Source organism: Ziziphus jujuba, chromosome 1 (assembly GCF_031755915.1).
Source record: "Ziziphus jujuba cultivar Dongzao chromosome 1, ASM3175591v1".
Lineage (NCBI taxonomy): Eukaryota > Viridiplantae > Streptophyta > Magnoliopsida > Rosales > Rhamnaceae > Ziziphus > Ziziphus jujuba.
Genome location: NC_083379.1, coordinates 12,739,336 through 12,757,851, shown reverse-complemented (window position 1 = coordinate 12,757,851; position 18,516 = coordinate 12,739,336). Strand labels below are relative to the sequence as shown.

General features: G+C 30.7%; 2 protein-coding genes across 3 annotated transcripts; both read right to left on the bottom strand.

The window, feature by feature from the left end:
* Positions 1 to 1,053: 1,053 nt before the first annotated feature.
* On the bottom strand, positions 1,054 to 5,281 carry LOC107417963 (dihydroceramide fatty acyl 2-hydroxylase FAH1). 2 transcript variants are annotated; one of them, XM_048467378.2, is made up of 7 exons: positions 5,122 to 5,281; positions 3,651 to 3,734; positions 2,717 to 2,809; positions 2,381 to 2,577; positions 2,195 to 2,300; positions 1,749 to 1,895; positions 1,054 to 1,517 (listed from the first exon to the last, which is right to left on the bottom strand). In XM_048467378.2, the coding sequence occupies exons 2-7, from the start codon at positions 3,699 to 3,701 to the stop codon at positions 1,398 to 1,400; spliced, it is 714 nt and encodes a 237-aa protein (XP_048323335.1). In that variant the 5' UTR covers positions 3,702 to 3,734; positions 5,122 to 5,281; the 3' UTR covers positions 1,054 to 1,397. The 2 variants fall into 2 exon arrangements, with proteins under 2 accessions (XP_048323335.1, XP_060669837.1); XM_060813854.1 differs by having other exon boundaries at positions 3,651 to 3,741; positions 5,122 to 5,276.
* Positions 5,282 to 7,574: 2,293 nt separating this feature from the next.
* LOC107417843 (dihydroceramide fatty acyl 2-hydroxylase FAH1) lies at positions 7,575 to 11,401 on the bottom strand. The gene is made up of 6 exons (XM_048469477.2): positions 10,818 to 11,401; positions 10,298 to 10,381; positions 8,809 to 9,008; positions 8,569 to 8,674; positions 8,080 to 8,226; positions 7,575 to 7,939 (listed from the first exon to the last, which is right to left on the bottom strand). Exons 1-6 carry the CDS (start codon positions 10,866 to 10,868, stop codon positions 7,829 to 7,831), a joined length of 699 nt encoding a protein of 232 aa, XP_048325434.2. The 5' UTR covers positions 10,869 to 11,401; the 3' UTR covers positions 7,575 to 7,828.
* Between the last annotated feature and the right edge of the window lie 7,115 nt (positions 11,402 to 18,516).

Sequence of the window (18,516 nt, the reverse complement as noted above, 5' to 3'; positions counted from 1 at the left end):
TATCTAGATTTGGGAAAAATTCCACAAGTTTTAACGATTATAATAGTCTTTTTTCCTTTGTTTTTTGTTTTGTTTTTTTTTTTTTTTTTTTTTTTGGGTAAATAACGATTATAGTCGTCTAAACAAATATTAAAGAAACCCCAACCCTATCTTCTATCATCTTCTGAAATGATTACCAAAAAGAAAAAAAAGTAAAAAAAAACCATCTTAATGCCTCAAATCTTACTTTTATCACTATAAAAGGATGAGACCGAACTTGCCACTACTTGTTTGCTTGGCTTTCTCTCACTGGCGTTCATTGCTCAGTCAACACAGACCTGTCTCATTCACTCTCTAATATTATATCATAATTTTTGCGAAATTATTTGTTTCATCATGAGTTTTCACTTTTGCACTCCAAGGTATTCCACACCTTATATTCACTGGAAAATTATGCAACTAAGAACTAATTAACATTTATATTTATAGGACAATCAAACTGAAGATTCAAGGTTACAACTCTTGCATCGAAGAATAAAGACTACAAAAATAAAAATAATAATAAAACAAATTGACCACAATTGAATTTTGACACTAATGATGGTTATAATAGTTTCTCTTAAAAGATTTGGTCCATAATTTATTTCAGCTGCAGACCTTGACAATTCATGGCTCAAAAATTAAATTAGTGTTAAATAATCTTTTTAATAAACACAATCCTTAACAATACACAATGGAAACAATTAGGGAGACGTTTACATTGTGGCCAGTACTAAATCTAGTGACTGAATTTCTAGATTTTTTTTTTTGCGAATGCAACAATTAATTGGCCACACGAAACTTCTTTCGTACAATGTACATACTTTATAATGATAAGATCACTAAATTGACAAGGGTACGTTACAAATCAACATTAACATTTTTACAAAATTAAAGATTACCCCGCTTGCATCATGATAGTGTTTTATTTCATCTCCATCAAGGTAGCAAAAGGTGTGAAGCTTCCGACTAATTTATTCTTTTTAATGACACAATTCATTTGACTAATTAGAATAAAACTAGGTAGGAAGTATATGCATACGTGGACCACCATATTATTAGTTTACATTCATTACCCTAATAAACCATATAAATCTCCATTGTACAAGAAACCAACTAGAATATTTCCTACTAAATAAACAAATGATTTTGAGTGATTAAATTTATACAGAATTTTTTCTTTGTAGGAAAAGGGCACCACAAAATTGATACTAGCCACATGAGAATCATCAAATAAATCATTTAAACATACTATCGCCTAAAGAGAGGACACAGAAGAAAAAAAGAATGTTTACCAAGAAAAATATACTTAAAATACTTAAACGCCCCCAAACTAGCTATAGTCATAACCAATTAAAGATGCGAACCTTGCAATTAATTTACGAGCTTTTACTAGCAGCTTTTGTTTGAGGAAGTGTTCCAAACACCCTATCCCACAACGATGAAGTTATTCCAAAGCCTTTAGTTTGGATCCGGAAGTGATGATTTAAATGGTATCTCTGTGAAAAACAGAGCAGCGATTATATGAGTTAGCACTGTCTAAATTGGTTAGATGGTCTAAAGAAAGGGGGCATTTAAAAAAGATAAAGAGTGATATGAAAGACTGACTTTCCAAATAACTATACAATGCATGGTTTGTTATGAGGGATAAAACAAAATTTTTTTGTTGATATTAAAATAATGAAATTTAATATCTTTTTACAATTTTAAAAATCTACTACTACTCGTACCTTAAGATTTCTCTGCAACTCCATTGATGGCTGACCATGGTGAAGGTAGTAATGTGTAACATCATACATCACGTAACCCAATAAACCACCTCCAAACAGAGCAGGAGATGTAGAATGCGTGAAAATAAATTTAACCAAGTTCCAGAACTGCCATAAGTTGATGGTAAAATTTATTTAGAAATCAATTATATAGAAGCTTATGAAACAACTATGATATTCAATATGATCAGAACATTATAAAGTTAATCCTAATAATCAATTTCCATTTAGAGTAAGTATTCACTATGACGATGAGTTCTGATTTCCACTAATCAGAAAAAAAAAGAAAAAAAAAAATCCCTCAATTAGTATAAATGTTCAGTCACAATAAGCATCCACTATATTCTTGGAAAGAAAAGTAAGAAATGATGTTGCTAATATTAAGGAATAAGAGACTAAAGGCATACTGGTATTAAAAGAATAGCTGTTGCAGCAGGAGGAAAAACAAGACGCAAGCCGTCCATAGGGTGCTTATGATGGCAGCCATGAAGAAGATAATGCAAGGTGTTTCCCCTAATGGAATATCAACCAAATTAAGACACCATTAAAGAAGAGATAAAAAATACAGCAGATAAATTGAGAGAGAGACTAACCAATAGCTCTTTGTTTTGATGTGGAAAAGGAAACGGTGTAGTGTGTATTCAAGCAACGTCCAGATGAAAATACCAACCGCCACCAGTAGAGCTATCTGTGGATACGTGTGGCCCATTTTTACAGACTTGGAAATGGACCAGAACACAACTGGCAGCCAAATGATGGGAATCACCCACCAGGCAGTGCGAGTCAAGAACTATAATTCAAGAAGCAATAAATCAGAAATGATCTTCACTGTGTATTCTTGAAGAAATTATATTTAAGATTAGTATGTATTAAAATGCATTGAATACAGAATGAAGTTTGATTGTTATGTACAAAGAAAGATAAAATACCTCCCAGAAATCACTTTCAAAAAATCGAGGGCTTTCTTTGCCAGGAATAGGCTGATGCACCCAATCCTGGTAAGCTTCTCCAAGATGACCGACCTGTGAAAGATTGTCCAAACTTAAAATAAACAATAAAACTAACTCTGATCATCAATAGAGTTAAGTGGACTTAAACCAGCTTTGATTTGGTTGATAGAAATAAATTCGGAACTATACAAGTGGAGCTCGTAAAGAACTACAACTAGAACAAGATGGACAAAACCAATGCCTCATAAAAACATTTGTAGTAAAGGAAATTATAACTTTCAACAAACATATTTGCAACAAGCAAACTGCTAATGTAAGTTTCCTCTAGAAGCAGCAAAAGGTAAAAAAGTATTTCTGCTAAGAATTGGTGGAACTAATTACAGAGTGCAAAACAGAATGCAAATCCAGATAAGCTGAGTACTATCTCCAACAATCAGATAATACCGCTGTTCTTTCCAATCCACATCAATGATAATAATTGGGACAATGAATCAGAATTCAATATCAGATCATAGATAAGTAGACTTCAAAAAATTTCTCAACTGCAGGCATCTAGATGGATATAGATGTTAGTGTAACTACATTTGGGACCATTATTTCATAAGTTCTTTTTGAGCAAGTCTTCTAAAGTAGTCAATTGATGCCCACTTTTAAAGCTCATGTCGGCAAAGGTTTTCTATAACAATGCACCGCTAGATTTTGTTTTGCTTTTATCATATATCTTCTTTTTATATTTCAATATTGCCAGGATACCTCATCCTCTGTTTATGTAACAAATACTTTTTTTTTCCTATTCATTAAGTTTTGTTTTGAAACAAAAAATGATAATAATAAATAAAATAAAATTCCACAAAGTGCTCATAACATATTCAGCTCAAAGGAATGCCAAAAATAGTTCTCCACAAGGTATTACCTGAAAGACAAGTGGTTTATTCATATCCACAGTAAAGCCCTGAGCAACCATCTTGTCACCGATTATACTTCTGACTTCTGACTTCTGACTTCTGAGGCAAGACATAAATGAAAGAAAAGACGGTAAGTGACAAACTATAACTGTAAGAGGCAACAGAAAGAGAAGAAAAATTATTCTTACCAATTTAGTCTAGGAAATGTCAACAGTTAATAGTGGTTTGTACATGAAATTTTAATTTACCAACTTATTTTTAATTTGTCATCAGAATTGCTTTAGATACACATCTTTTTATGCTTCCTAAACATAAAACAAAATATAGATCAAACAATTGCAAATCCATATGATCAAATATCTAAAAACTTACTCAACTTAACCATTTTTTCCTTCATTTATTAACGTTAAAGGAAAAATCAGCTTACCTCAGTTAGCTTTTGAGGACATGGTAGTAGAGAATAACACTAGCAAACTCAGTATCTATTAACCATAAATCAGAGATTGGGATTTGAATCGATTTCAACATCAATGTACAATGGGATTTCCACTATCAGCCAAGACAGAAGTCTCCATTTTGAACTAAAAGTTATAATATTATATTACAAAGTTTAGTTTCATAAACTGCCAAATAAAGCACCTTCCTATAGCAATTTAAATCAAGAGGGTGTTCGGTACCAAGACCTAAGTTTCAACTTGTTTGTACCTATTAACGAAGAAGGACCGTCTAAAGTTTTAGTACTATTCTAAACTCTTGCTTTTCTGCGAAACTTTGCACTTCAATCTGGTCCCACATGAAAATTTTTAAAACCGTAATTGAAAATGATATTCTCAACAAACAATATTCCCATATAATAATAAGGAACTAAAAACCAATGGAGAAACAGCTTCGTCTGACTGGTTGCTTTAAGTTTTGAATTGGCATGGCCAATGATTATGATATTCCAAATTGACAAGGCAAAATTTACATAATGGTATTCTTTTATCTGATATGTTTTGCGTCAACTGCATTTTACAGATCATAACACAATGAAGCAATAGACCATCGTTGTTTTGGATAAGGAAATAAGGAAAAAGGAAAAAGAAAAAAGGAAATTCACATAAAAAGCTAACAGAACTAATCAAGTAATCGAAGACCCAACAAAACCCAGCAAGACCCAGCAAGCGAAAATAAACTAAAAGTTAGTCTTTTAAAAAAAAAAAAAAAATCCTTAGGAACCAAACAGATAGCACTAACATAACCATCACCATGGCCATCACATCAGAAAACAGTTCAACTACAAAATCCCACACTGAAAACAAACAAACCAAACATTCAAAACACCAAACAAAACCCAACCCATCAAAATTCCTGAGAAACCAAAAAATTTTCCCAAAAAAAGATAGATGGAAACAGAGAAAACAACGCAGATCTAGAAATCGCACATCCAAGCACTAGAAAATGTTGATAAACAAGACAGCAAGAGAACGAAGAACTAACCAGATAACAATGCGGGTCGAGAATAAGGATTTTGTCGAAATCTGTTGCTAAACACCACCCCCTCCGGCGATCCAGAAGGGGGTTTTCAGTGACGGAGGTTTGGACTGTCTTTAAAGAACGAAGAACGAGTGGCGGTGCAATGGGAATAATAAGGATTTTTTTATTCAAACTTTTTGGCGTGTCTTTGTGGAAAAACGACAATATGGTAAATGGAGAAATCTGGGCCGTCCACTTTGTTACGGGTCAATTGCCGATTCGGCCAGCGTCTTTTTCAGGTTGGATTCTTAAGAGGTTTTGCCAGTCTGGCAAGTTTTCATGAGGTTACAGCTTGGATATTAGCAATTGTGGGGTAGACTTCGTGGGCTGACCACTCAAATAATCAGCTGGTTTTTCTTTTTCTTTTTTTTTTCTTTCTTTCTTTTTCTTTTTTTGGGTGAATGAAATAATTAATTAGCTGTTTTTTTGTCTACTTTCTTTGTTTGTTATTTTTTTTATTATTTTATAATAAATTCGTTTTAATTTCAAAATGTAAAGGATTTTTATTTATTCGTGAAGAATTATAGGTTGGAAAATGTATAGGCTATAGAGTTAACTAAATAAATAAATAGCAAAATTCCCACTCCATAAAAGAATTTTACAATCTCATTTTGGTTTTAAATTTTAAAATGAAATTAATTCGTTATGCCTTTTTTTTTTTCAAAAAAAAAAAAATTTGTTATGCTTTAAAACAAGAAACTACTATTATGGATATTTAAAAAAATTAATTATCTCTCTTTCTAAAATAATATATACATATATATATATATATATATATGTATATTTCTATAATAATTTTTTTACCGTAATAATACGTGTATCAAAATATTTATTATATTTGTTTATTAAATAACAGGAATCAAAATAATGTATTAAAATATTATTAGTTGATTTTATTTATATAATTTAAATATAAATTTATTAATTAAATATTATTAAATTATTTATCATATTATTTTATAATTTGATTAACATTTTAATACATTCAATATTATTAATAAATTTATATAAAGTAGCAAAAATTAAATTAAGTTCCAAAAAAACCTATAAAATATTAATAATTTTTTAAAAATAAATAAATATTAAGTTAATACTTGAAAATCTACGCGCTTATAAAATATGTACAGAAAATAGCCAAAAAATATATATAAATAATAGAAAAAATGTCCCGTAGTATTTAATTCATTTAAAGGATGGAAAGCAACAATTTCAACAAAAGTCATTAGTTATTTCAAAAAATAAAAAAATAAAAAAAAGGGTCATTCGTTTTCGGTCAATTGCTTCTATCTACTGGTCTTGAATTTGAATATTGGGTCAACTCTATTTATACGTCAAATCTAAAAATTTGGTGAAAATATATTCCTTAGTATAGAAGAAACTAATCCTTAGTATAGAAGGAACTAACAAATTCAAAACATGCAAATATTAAAAATAGATTATCTGTCTAGTCATTTAGTTCTTTTTTCTTTTTTCTTTTTTTGGGTTAATTAGTAAACAGAACTTAATTGACATTTCAGAAAAAAATTCAAAAAAAAAAAAAAGCTTTTAAACCCAAACAAATCAAAACCCAAAACAAATCAAATAATCATATCCAATCACGTATTCTTTAGACTGGGTAGGAGGGAAGTTGCAGAGAAATGATGAAGGATGTCACATTTTTTAGGACCATTAAAGAATGAAATGATAAGAACTTTCTGAAGGACGTGGTCCGCTGCTTTGAAAAAAGCCTTACCAGCCTCCCAGGAGAACCTTATCCCCAAAAAAAATTAAAATTAAAAATTAAAAAAAAAAAAAAAAAAAGCAACTTCTAGGAGCACCAAAAAGTCAATGCCATCCACTTCTTCCTAAGAAAGTTGTGATTTATATTTGATTTTTTTTTTTTAAATTGTCCTTTTATTTTAGGATTAATAGAAAGTTTTGATCTTAGCATATGAACGGATATTAAGAGATAATATTGCAACAGTATTTTATTTTATTTATTTATTTATTAGACTAATGCTATCCGTATTAAATGTTATATTCCAACCTCTTAACCATCCTAATATACATGGAAGCTTTGTCAAAAAAATAAAAAATAATATGCATGTAGGCCAAGTCATGACTTTTTTTTTTTCTTAGCACTATAATATTTTTAAAATAAATAAAATTAAACATAAATGTGACTATGTGAGAGCTTACCACTAGTCATGCTATATTGATGTCACACTCTTTACAAAAACGATTGAGATGTAAATTATATATCATTATACTAATATTATCTCAACAATAAAAATGCAAAATAGTTTATTCAATTATAATATTAAAGTGCCACAGTTTCTTCCCATTTGAGAAAGTTCACAAAACTTTTTTTTTTTTTTCCTTAACGAAATATAATCTTTTTCAAAGAAAGAAGTAATATGCATAAAAATCCATGAGTCCAACATACTTAAGTTACATATAAATATAATAAGGCTATAATGAGAATATTTATAGATGTGTACGTGCATACTACAACCATTATTAAATATTTTAATAGTATACACTACACATTAATGGTAAAGCCATTATTTCTAGGATAAAGTTTGAAAAATCGAGAAGAAATAAACAACATGTAATTCAGGCTCCTTATTGACTTGTAGATTCGTATAGCCAAAGAATAGCCCTAGAATCTGATTTGACAAATTTTTCAATTTTATGAAGCAGCTTTTGTTGAAGGGAGCGTTCCAAAGACCCAGTCCCATATGGAGGAAGTGACCCCAAATCCCATGCTTCCAACTCTAAAGTGATGAATAAGATGACATCTCTATATTCAACACAACAAATTAATCAAATTTGCGATCAGTAAGCACAAAAACATGAAGGAATTTCCATGAAATATATAAATATTTGCAGGCACATAGAAAATACAAAGAGTAGAGGAGGAGAAACAGAATGGATTATTACCCAGAGACTATGGATTAAACCTTTGGAAGGTTTGGCATGATGCAGATAATAGTGGGTAATATCATAAACTACATAGCCTAGCAAAACCCCTCCAAACAAAGCAGGTGCCGTGGAAGATGTTGATAAAACTCTAATCAATGTCCAAACCTAGTCAAACACACCACCATTAGTTACTACTATGAAAAAGAGTGTAATTAACTTCAATCTATTTTCTTTCCCCTTTTCTTTTTTTTAACGCTTTTAACTTTTGTGAAATTACCTAACTATCCTTTGGGCAAAAAATAGTCAATTCCATACGATTAAAGTAAAAATTTCAAGAAAAACTAAAAATAAGAAACATAAACATTACCAAATCAACCCACATAATTAAATTAATATAATAAATATCAAATTAGCAATATGAGTATTTGAATTTTGATTTAGGTCAAATAATTAATTTCTTTCTTTTATGTTTTTTTAATGGGAGAATGGTTATTGAATGACTCATACTGGTACACAAAGAATAGTTGATGCTGCGGGAGGGTAAAAAAGTCGTAATCTATCCATAGGGTGCTTGTGATGGCAACCATGAATAAGATATTGTATAGTGTTTGCCCTGAAAGTTAAACAGTTTAATCAATTAATTTCTCAAAATGAATTATACGCAAATTCTTTTCCATTACAAAATTAGAGAGAGAGAGAGAGAGAGAGAGAGAGAGAGAGAGAGAGAGAGAGAGCAAAAGCAATTACCAATAGGTTTTGGTTTTCATGTGGAAAAGGAAGCGGTGAACAATGTACTCCATCAAGGTCCAAATGAAGATGCCGCAAAATATTGATAAAGCTAGCTGAGGAGGAGTAAGACCCCTTTGGACAGAAATGGAAACAAACCACCATATAACAGGCAGCCAAACTGGTGGAATCACCCACCATACTGTGCGTGTAAACAAGTACTGTTTCAAGTTATCGACAATTAGTACACTAGAGTCAATAAACTGGGTACTAATTAATTGAACAAATTATATTTCACGACAGGAGATGGCTTAAATTTTTTAAAACTAAAACCTTAAAAAAAAAAATATATATATATATATATATATATATATATATATTTTTTTTTTTGAAAGCAAAATGAAAAATAAATTAGTTTTACTAGATTTTAAAGTTGAATTTAACTTTATTTCTCACACAAAAACACCAAAAATGGATATCAAAATAAATATTTTGCTAAAATTTGTAGTGTTTGAAAAAGTGAAATAGAAACATAAATGTATTTTTATGGTAAAAAAAAAAAATGGATCGGTTTTAGACATATGGGTATACAAATACTGAAGACAATATATTTTAAATATATATATATATAATTTATAAAAAAAAAAAAAAGATATTAAGAGTTGGTGGTAGCTAAAATTTTAATTTTTCGTTTTTTGAATATATGCCTTTTAAAACTTAATTTGGTCCAACAAAGACATTGGTCCAAAAACCCCTTGATCAAGTCTTGCTAGAGCCTGTCCAGGTCCCATCTTCCCACCAAAGCTCCAAACAAATGGACCACCTAGGAAAGGTACCACCAAGGCTTGCCCAGAACCTTCCTCCTCCAAGGGGCCAATTCCAAATGGACCTCTTTTCAGAGTGCTTGACCAACTATTTTTCAAAAAAGCCCCAGGCCTTACCCCTTCTGCAGATCCACCAAGTGAACATTCTTGGAAGGGCAAAGAGGTCCGGTTATTAATTTTTTATAATGGTAATTAACTGTAGTATTCAAATGAGTAGAGAAAAATATGTTTTAAAGACAGATAGATAATTCATGACCAATTTACCAATTTGTACTTGATTAAATGGAAACAGGTACTATCTGTCAGTGCAGGTTGCCAAATTTTAAACATGAAGCTTTTAAAATTCCAAATCAGAGTTTGTTGAATTAGCATGAAATTTCAAAAGCAATATAATTTTTAGCTATAAACTAATAAGAACAAAAAAAGTCTCTTACAAAATATAGTAATCATCAAAATGAATATGCGTATGTGTACTTGTGTCTATTTAATTATTTGGGTTGTATATATAGATATTACACGTTGATCCGGTCACAATATTTTGACTAAAATTGGTTATTTTTATTTTAGTTTAATTTTTTTTGTTTAAATTAATAAAGATAAATTGGTTATTTTTATTTCAATAAGATTTTTTTATACTTTATCCTAATCATATAATAATAATTATTAATATATGTATATAGTAGCACCTCAAGAAAGTTATTTGCAAAAAATCTGTGTGTTTCCTTGCTTATGATAGGCTGGTGAACCCCTTCATCGTAAGCATGACCAACCTGTGAAAAATAAGCTAATTAATGAGTCCCAAAAAAAAAAAAGTCAAACATAGCCTTGGCATTAAGAATGAAAAAAGGGTTTAGCCTGCAGTGAAATACTATACCCTTACATTGGGGAAAGTGAATATATATCAACCAAGAGAACTATCAATACCTCATTTAAATCTCAAACCTTTTTAACGGCTGATCAAGGAAGTTATGATAGATTAAACCTACTTCACATGAACTTAATTGTGTATATATATATATATATAAATTTATACAGTAATGCAAAACCAAAAATAGGTAAAGAAGGAAGACGAAAAAGAGAAGCTCAGGGTCGTTCTTAGCAGCAATGAAAACAAGGCAAATATATAAAAATTCGAATGTATTAATTTTGAATGGACTCGCAAAAATTAAACAAGCGAATAGAAAAGGAAGAGAAGTTAGATTTGACCTGGCAAACAAGAGGCTCGTTCCAATTTATGGTAAAATGTCTTTTGATCATCTTGGAAACTTCTCAGGTAGCTGAACGCATATCAATATCGAAATATGAACTCAAGCAAAAGGAATTAAAAAAAAAAAAATGGAAATACCAAGTGTTAAGCGGACTTTCTTAAGCTTTGCTGTGTTATTTACTGCCACTTAGCTTGTAAAGCTGCGTCAGATACTTCTGTTTAAATTACTTAGTTATTTTTTACTGTTAAACCAAATGGTTTGGGGGCGTGTTTCATATCTACAAAATAATACGTTTCGGTGTGAAGAAAGACCAAGTGAATCAGCCCTTCTTGGCAACCAAATGGTTAATTGCCCATTCTCCCATACTTCTTGCCTTGGAAAGATCAAGAATGGTGGAGTAATGGACTCTTCGGGCTGAGCCATGCCTAAAATGAATGTCAGAAAACGATAAATGAAAGCAACCAACCTTTCAGAACACGCAGGATATACATACATATATATATATATATATATATATGAAGCTTATGAGCTCTTGGAATCAAATTCTCCTTTATTTTTTCTCTTGTCCCCTTTTGGAATGCAATGAGAATTTTCGGTAGTTCTCTGCAGGGATGTTTCTTTTATAATCTGAGAGCGTGGCTCTATATTAGTCCCGTTATGCATGCACGCCCACATTCGTGTGCATGCGCATGTATATCAAATATATGTAATTCATACATATATATATACAGAGTTTTTTTATTAGCATGTTGAACCTGAGACCATTATGATATGGATAAAAAACAAATTAAAAAAACTAGATTATTAGATTCAAATGATTCTACTCAGATGACTCAAATTGTGAGGAAGCTCACGTGCTGAGCCTCTTCTCCTCTAACATCCATTCACACCATACCTCTTCTCCTCTTATTCCCATTCGCACCTTAGTGTTTTTTTTTTTCTTTGCTTCCACCACCATTTCTAGCTCGTACGCAAACAATTGTAGCCCGCTGTACCAAACTCAAATTTACCCCCCCCCCCCAAAAAAAGAAAAAAATTACTCAAAAAAATTACCCAAAAACTGAAAAAAAAATCAAAATTAAAAAATTAAAAAAATTTACAAAAGTCGACACTTTTACAAAATAAAAGCATCGGCTTTGACCCCTCAATTTTTTTGTTTTTTTGTTAACTTTCAATTTTTTAATTCTAATTGGCCCTCAATTATATTTTTTTTTATTAAGTTTGAATTTTATAATTTTGAATGATACTTGTAAAAGTATCAAAAAAATTAGAAAAAAATTATAAAAGAATTTAAAAAATTACAAAAAAAATTGTAAAAATTTACAAAACCTGACGCTTTTATGATGTAAAAGCTTTGGCTTTTGACCTTCAATTTTTTTTATTAACTTTTAATTTTGTAATTTCCAATTGATCTCAATTATATATATATATATATATTGTTAAGTTTAAATTTTGTAATTTTAAATGATACTTGTAAAAGTACCAACAAAATAGGAAAAAGATTTCAAAAGAATTACAAATAAAGAAAATAACATAAAAAATTATAAAAATTATAAAAGTCTACACTTTTACATGTAAAAGCGTTGCGTTGGCTTTGGCTCCCAATTTTTATTTTTTTTTGGATTATCTTTCAATTTTGTAATTTTTAATTGGCCTTCAAATTTTTTTTTTTGTTAAGTTTGAATTTTATAATTTTGATTTATGCTTGTAAAAATATAAAAAAATAATAAAAAATATTTAAAAATTTACAAAAACCGATGCTTTTACACATGTATATCACATTTTTAGTGATAGATGTATACATTCTTATTGTATAAATCTAAGGAATGTATGCATTCCAATGTAAATGTATTGAATATTGAATAAACCTATATTGTTTAAATTACTTATAATTCACTCTCAATGGTAAAATTAGTATATTTTTATTAGTGTACAAAACAAAACTAAAATGAAGCATGAGTATGTGTAGAATATAATATATGCCTAATAACTTTTGTAATAAGAATAGAACTGTCCATTGTATAATTTTCAATTGTTTGTCCGTAAATTGTGTGTAATTGGAGAACCAATTACCAATATTACATATAATTTGATGGCAACACCAATAATTTGGGCAATGTTCCCATCATAAAATTTATATATGCAGAGAGAGTTTTATTTAGTTAATAATATAATTTTCATCTTTTGTTAGATATTTAGTTAGCAACGTGATAAATGCTAAAGATTGTTACTTATCTAATTAGAAATTTAATATTAATTCATTAATTGAAATGTTAGTCTTGATATTTGATATTTGATATATTAATACATTTCCATATTATATTGGAGTATGGAAATATATTCTCAACGAAACATTATTATAAAAAATTATAAATACTGGAAGCTCATTAATGATAAAGAAAACTTTAGGTTGCATTTAAGAAGTTGGACCGGCTATACATGATGGTCCCTTCTTCAACCCAGTAAGATTCGTCTTTAATTTAGATTCGAAGCAAACTTGACTTTATTATCGATCTCTTACATGGTTTTAGATCACAAGTAAATGGTCCTAAATATGGAGAACTATCTTTGAGGGTAGTTAGTTGCTATTATCAAAAAAGTAGCTAGTTGTTTAAGTTCAAAGTCATAAAAGTCACGTTCATTTTGCATTTTCTTTGTCATCTAGCCACCATTATTTAATAATGTTAGATATATGTTATATTCAAAAATAATATGACAAGGGATTTATGAAAATAAATTATGAAGGATATCATTCACAACAGTCATATATGCAATATAAAATATTACAGATTTGATGGCTGTGGATGTTGTTTCTCACATCTCCTTTCTATAAATTTTTTACCATATCAAGACCAATGTTTTATTGCATATTTCATTATAAACAAAGAAGCACTATATTTATATTGCAATTATAAATGTGGCATTGGTATATAAATATTTTATTACCAACAATATTCATAACAAACAACATGTACATGACTTTGATTAAAAAAAAAAAAAATGAAACGACAACATATACATGAAAGTCTATTATGGAGAGAAAGTACATTTAATAAGGAATAAACACCAATATTTGAATATTTATGCGTACAAAATGCTAATAAAAATATGTATTTTCCATAAGAGAAATGTTAATGCCAAATGCATGATATTATCAAAAAAAGTAGCTAGTTGTTCAAGTTCAAAGTCTATTTTATTATCAGAGAAATCCAGCAACGAAAATAATGAGATGGAATGACAAATGGAGAGAAAGTACATTCCCAAAATCAAATAACTTTTATATTCTCAGTTCACCTATAATTTCCTTTCTTAAAAAGAAAAAAAAAATTCATTTGTTTTTGCTTGTTTTGCAAGAGGTAGAATAAAAAAGAATAATGATGAGATGCTACTTTTCAAAGCTTGAATGATGTTTTCTATAAAGTTATATCAATTTTTGTTTTTTTAACCTTTTTATTTTTACAAAATTTATTTGTTCCGCAGATTTAATTTACTTTTTTTTTTTTTTTTTTTGAGAAACGTCAATTTACTTTAATTGGTCTATTAGAATCCAATCTTTAAGAACAAAAATATTTTTTTAATGCTAATATAAGGTCATAAATGAAGTTTTTATCTACTTAGTTTATATATAAATTATCTAATAATTATCATATTTATCTCATTTATCTATTCTGACCTCAGAATTTTAAAAGATTGTTTAACCAACGTATGGTAATTATTTAATACGGAAAAAAAAAAAAGTTGAATGCAAGCCACGCATATAAAAAAAGAAAAAAGGTAAGCAATAATAAAGAATGAAAGAGAAAATGCAAGTTCGGGTTGGGTGCTGCTTTTGTTTGTGTCCCTCACCATCTTTCTCTCTGTGTCTCTGTCTCGCCTATGATGCCTCCATAACCGTGACTATTTGGAACACGTTTTTTCCTCTGCAAAATCTCTGTCTTTCTGAATTCTAATCTCCTTTTTATTTTATTTTTGACTTACAGAAATTTTGGAAAAGCCACAACAGAGCTTGTTTCTTGTTTCCTTAATTTGGGTACCGCTTTCTTCATTTTCTACTTCAAAACCCCACATGTTAATTGTGGAAAATAACAAATTAATTATCCTATGCATGTCTCAACTAATCTGAAAAACTTGTACATATCTTTAATGTATTCAAGGACAGCCAACTCGTTTTCAACATTTTCTGCATCAATATCAACAATCTGCTCCACCGCAAGCAGCCTGCCAAACATGCATGCGGATGAAATTGTTGTAGTTTGGGTCCAACTTGAGTGTGAATGATTTGTTAGTGGGCCTTGGGCCTTAAATGTTTGTTTCCCTTACGGTTTGAATAAATAATAGTATTTTGAATCAGATGGGTTGAGAGTTTCATGGGAACAATAACTCTTTGTTATGAGAGGTTTAAGCACACACTTTCTTTCAATGTTCTTTTCAACGTATTTTTCAGTTTTAGAAAATACAGAGAAAATAAAGTTTTCAGAAAAAAAGAGAAAATACGTGAAAAACATAGAGAGAAAAATTATAGTAATTTTTATCAGTGTAGTAAAGCGAAGGTACGCTGAAAGTTTGAAGAGAAAAGTTTCGGAGGTGCTAGATCTGAAAGTTTTTGCAGCTGTTATATCCTAGGAGATGACCGTCAGAAAACATCTGCATCGGTGGGGTGAAAATCGTCTTAAAGAGAATGTGTTACCATACAGGCCTCGGTTAAACTTTCAGAAAGCAGATCAATTAAGAAAATACAGGTTCTAAATATTTTAATTATTTTATGTAATTTTTTTATTTATATTAATATTTCCACATGTATCTATATATATATATATATATTCATACATTACTTCCAACAATCTTAAGACAATTTCAAAATTTTATATATGTATATATATGTGGAGATTTGGTTTATTTATTATGTTAATTGATCGTTGTGGTTATAATGCATACATATGTGTATATGTTTATATGTATATATATATATATATATATATATTTTTTTTTTGTGATATGTGCTTCTGTATGTTTCACATTGAAAAAAAATAAAAAAACGTCTAACCCGTATGTATGTGATCGATGTATATTATTTTATTTTATTTATTTATTTATTTTTGTTTGTCTAATCATTGATATATTTCGAGGTGGATGTTTGTTTTATGTGTTTATATATACTTTCTAGCTACTATGAGCAGGAAAAAAAAAATTGCATCAAACCCGTGAGGTTTAAAAATTTTGGGCAATTATTAAATTTTGTTTTAAATAAAAATTGTTTCCAAAATTGATTTGCCCATGAATTTCTAAACCTTTTGATGATTTTTTGGAAATTTATTGACTGCCAGAATAGTAAAAATGGACTGGAAAATTGCAACCCGATCGGCTGACCCGTTTACCAGAAAAATGGGTCACAATCGATCGGTTGAAGGGTTGAAGAAGGGTCAAAAATAGGTTTGGGCTGGTTAGAACAGGTTACTTTTTAGCCCAAGAACAAGGCCCGATTAAGACCTAGGCCCAAGAGAAACTGCCCAATTGAAAATGAGCTCGCCATGTGTCGCAATGACAAATAGCCATGTGGTGTTACGAAAAGCTGACAAGTGGCCGATCATGGCAAGGACATGTGTCCAACAGCAGTTTAGCCACATGTCATGCAATGAGTGGAAACACATGTCGACCTATAACAGATGACACGTGTCAATCTATATGAGCGCCACATCGGTTTGGGATCATGCCACGTGTTAAACTTGCGCATTTTACGTGTCATATTCTGAGAATACCACATGTCTGCCTTTGAATGTGACACGTGGCAAAGCCTTGAGTGTGACACGTGGCGATATTCTATGGTGACATGTGGGGTGAACAATATAAGTGAATAGCACTGATGAACAATATTTTTTGTGTGTATACGATAATTTTTGTGGTGTATACAGAAGCCTTAAAAATCGCATATTTTATGTTTTCCTATTGAAAATTGCTTATAATTAGTCTGTTGAGATAGAAAATAACAACTAATTGATTTCTATTTTGTGATTTTGTAGAAATGTCAAGTGGAGACAATAAGACTATACCTACTCAGACTTTTAGGATTTAGATGCCTCATTCTACAAGTCATGCAGAAAAGCCTGGAAATAGTACAGGTGGCAAAGCCTTAAGTGTGACACATGGTGGTATTCTATGGTGACACGTGGGTGAACAGTATGAGTGAATAATGTTGATGAACAGTAATTTGTGTGTATACAGTAATTTTGTGGTGTATACAAAAGCCCTAAAAATTGCATATTTTATGTTTTCTTATTGGAAATTGCTTATAATTAGTTTGTTGAGATAAAAAATAACTACAAATTGATTTCTGTTTTGTGATTTTACAGAAATGGCAAGTGGAAACAACAGAACTGTGCCTAGTCAGACTTCTGGGATTTAGATGCCTCCTTCTGCAAGTCATGCAGAAAGCCTGAGAAGTTTAATGGAGCAAACTTCAAGAGGTGGCAGCATAAAATGGTATTTTACCTTACCACCTTGGGACTTGTGAAGTACTTGACTGAAGATGCGCCACCCAGTGATAAAGAGAGTGATAGGAAGACACTCATGGCGGTGGATGCATGGAATAATATGGAATAATTCTGATTACTTATGTCGGAATTATGTCCTATATGGAGTATACTATGGCACAAAGTGAGCTAAGGAGCTGTGGGAAACACTGGACTGCAAGTACAAGACTGAGAATGCTGGGTCTGGAAAGTTTATTATAGGCCGATTCTTGGACTACATGATGGTGGATACGAAGCCATTATTGAATCAAGTACATGAGTTTTAAGTGCTGATTCAAGAAATGCTTGTTGAAGAGATGATCATAAATGAAGCCTTACAAGTGGCTTGTATGATTGAGAAGCTACCTCCAAGTTGGAGTGACTTCAGGAATTATCTGAAGCACAAAAGAAAGGAGATGCATATGAAGGATCTTATTGGCAAGCTTCGCATTGAAGATGACAGCAGAAAGTCTAATAAGAGAGCTTCGAATGTCGGATTGAAGGCTAATGTTATAGAACATGGTCAAAGCTCCAATAACAAGAAAAAGACTAGAAAAGCTTCCAAGTTGGGGCATAAAGGAGGAATCTCCAAGAAGGCCAAGTTTCAAGGTAGGTGCTTTAATTGTGATAAGATGGGTTACAGAGCTACGGAATACAGGCTACGAAAGAGAAAGAGGAACCAGGCACAGGTGATGGAGGACATCACTCGAGAGGTTGATGAGATTAACCTTAGTGCTGTGATATCTAAGGTGAAGTTGGTGGGATCCAATCCTAGAGAGTGGTGGGTAGATACTAGTGCGACCCACCATGTTTGTTCAGGTAGGAGTATGTTCACTTCCTTGAACCAAAGACGAATGGGAAGAAGTTGTTCATGGAGAGCTCCGCTACCTCAGAAATCCAAGGTGAGGGCAAAGCAATCTTGAAGATGATCTCGGAAAAAGAGTTGACTCTGAATAACGTACTGTATGTTTCAGACATTTGCAAGAATCTGATATCTGGATCACTGTTGAGCAAACATGGTTTTCGCTTAGTGTTTGAGTCAGATAAGGTTATTTTGTCCAAATTTGGAATGTTTGTGGGAAAGGGCTATGTAGTCAATGGTTTATTTAAACTTAATGTAATGATTGTAAAACATAAAGAAATGAATAAAGCTAGTAGTTCTTTTATTTACTTGCTTGAGTCTTCAATTTT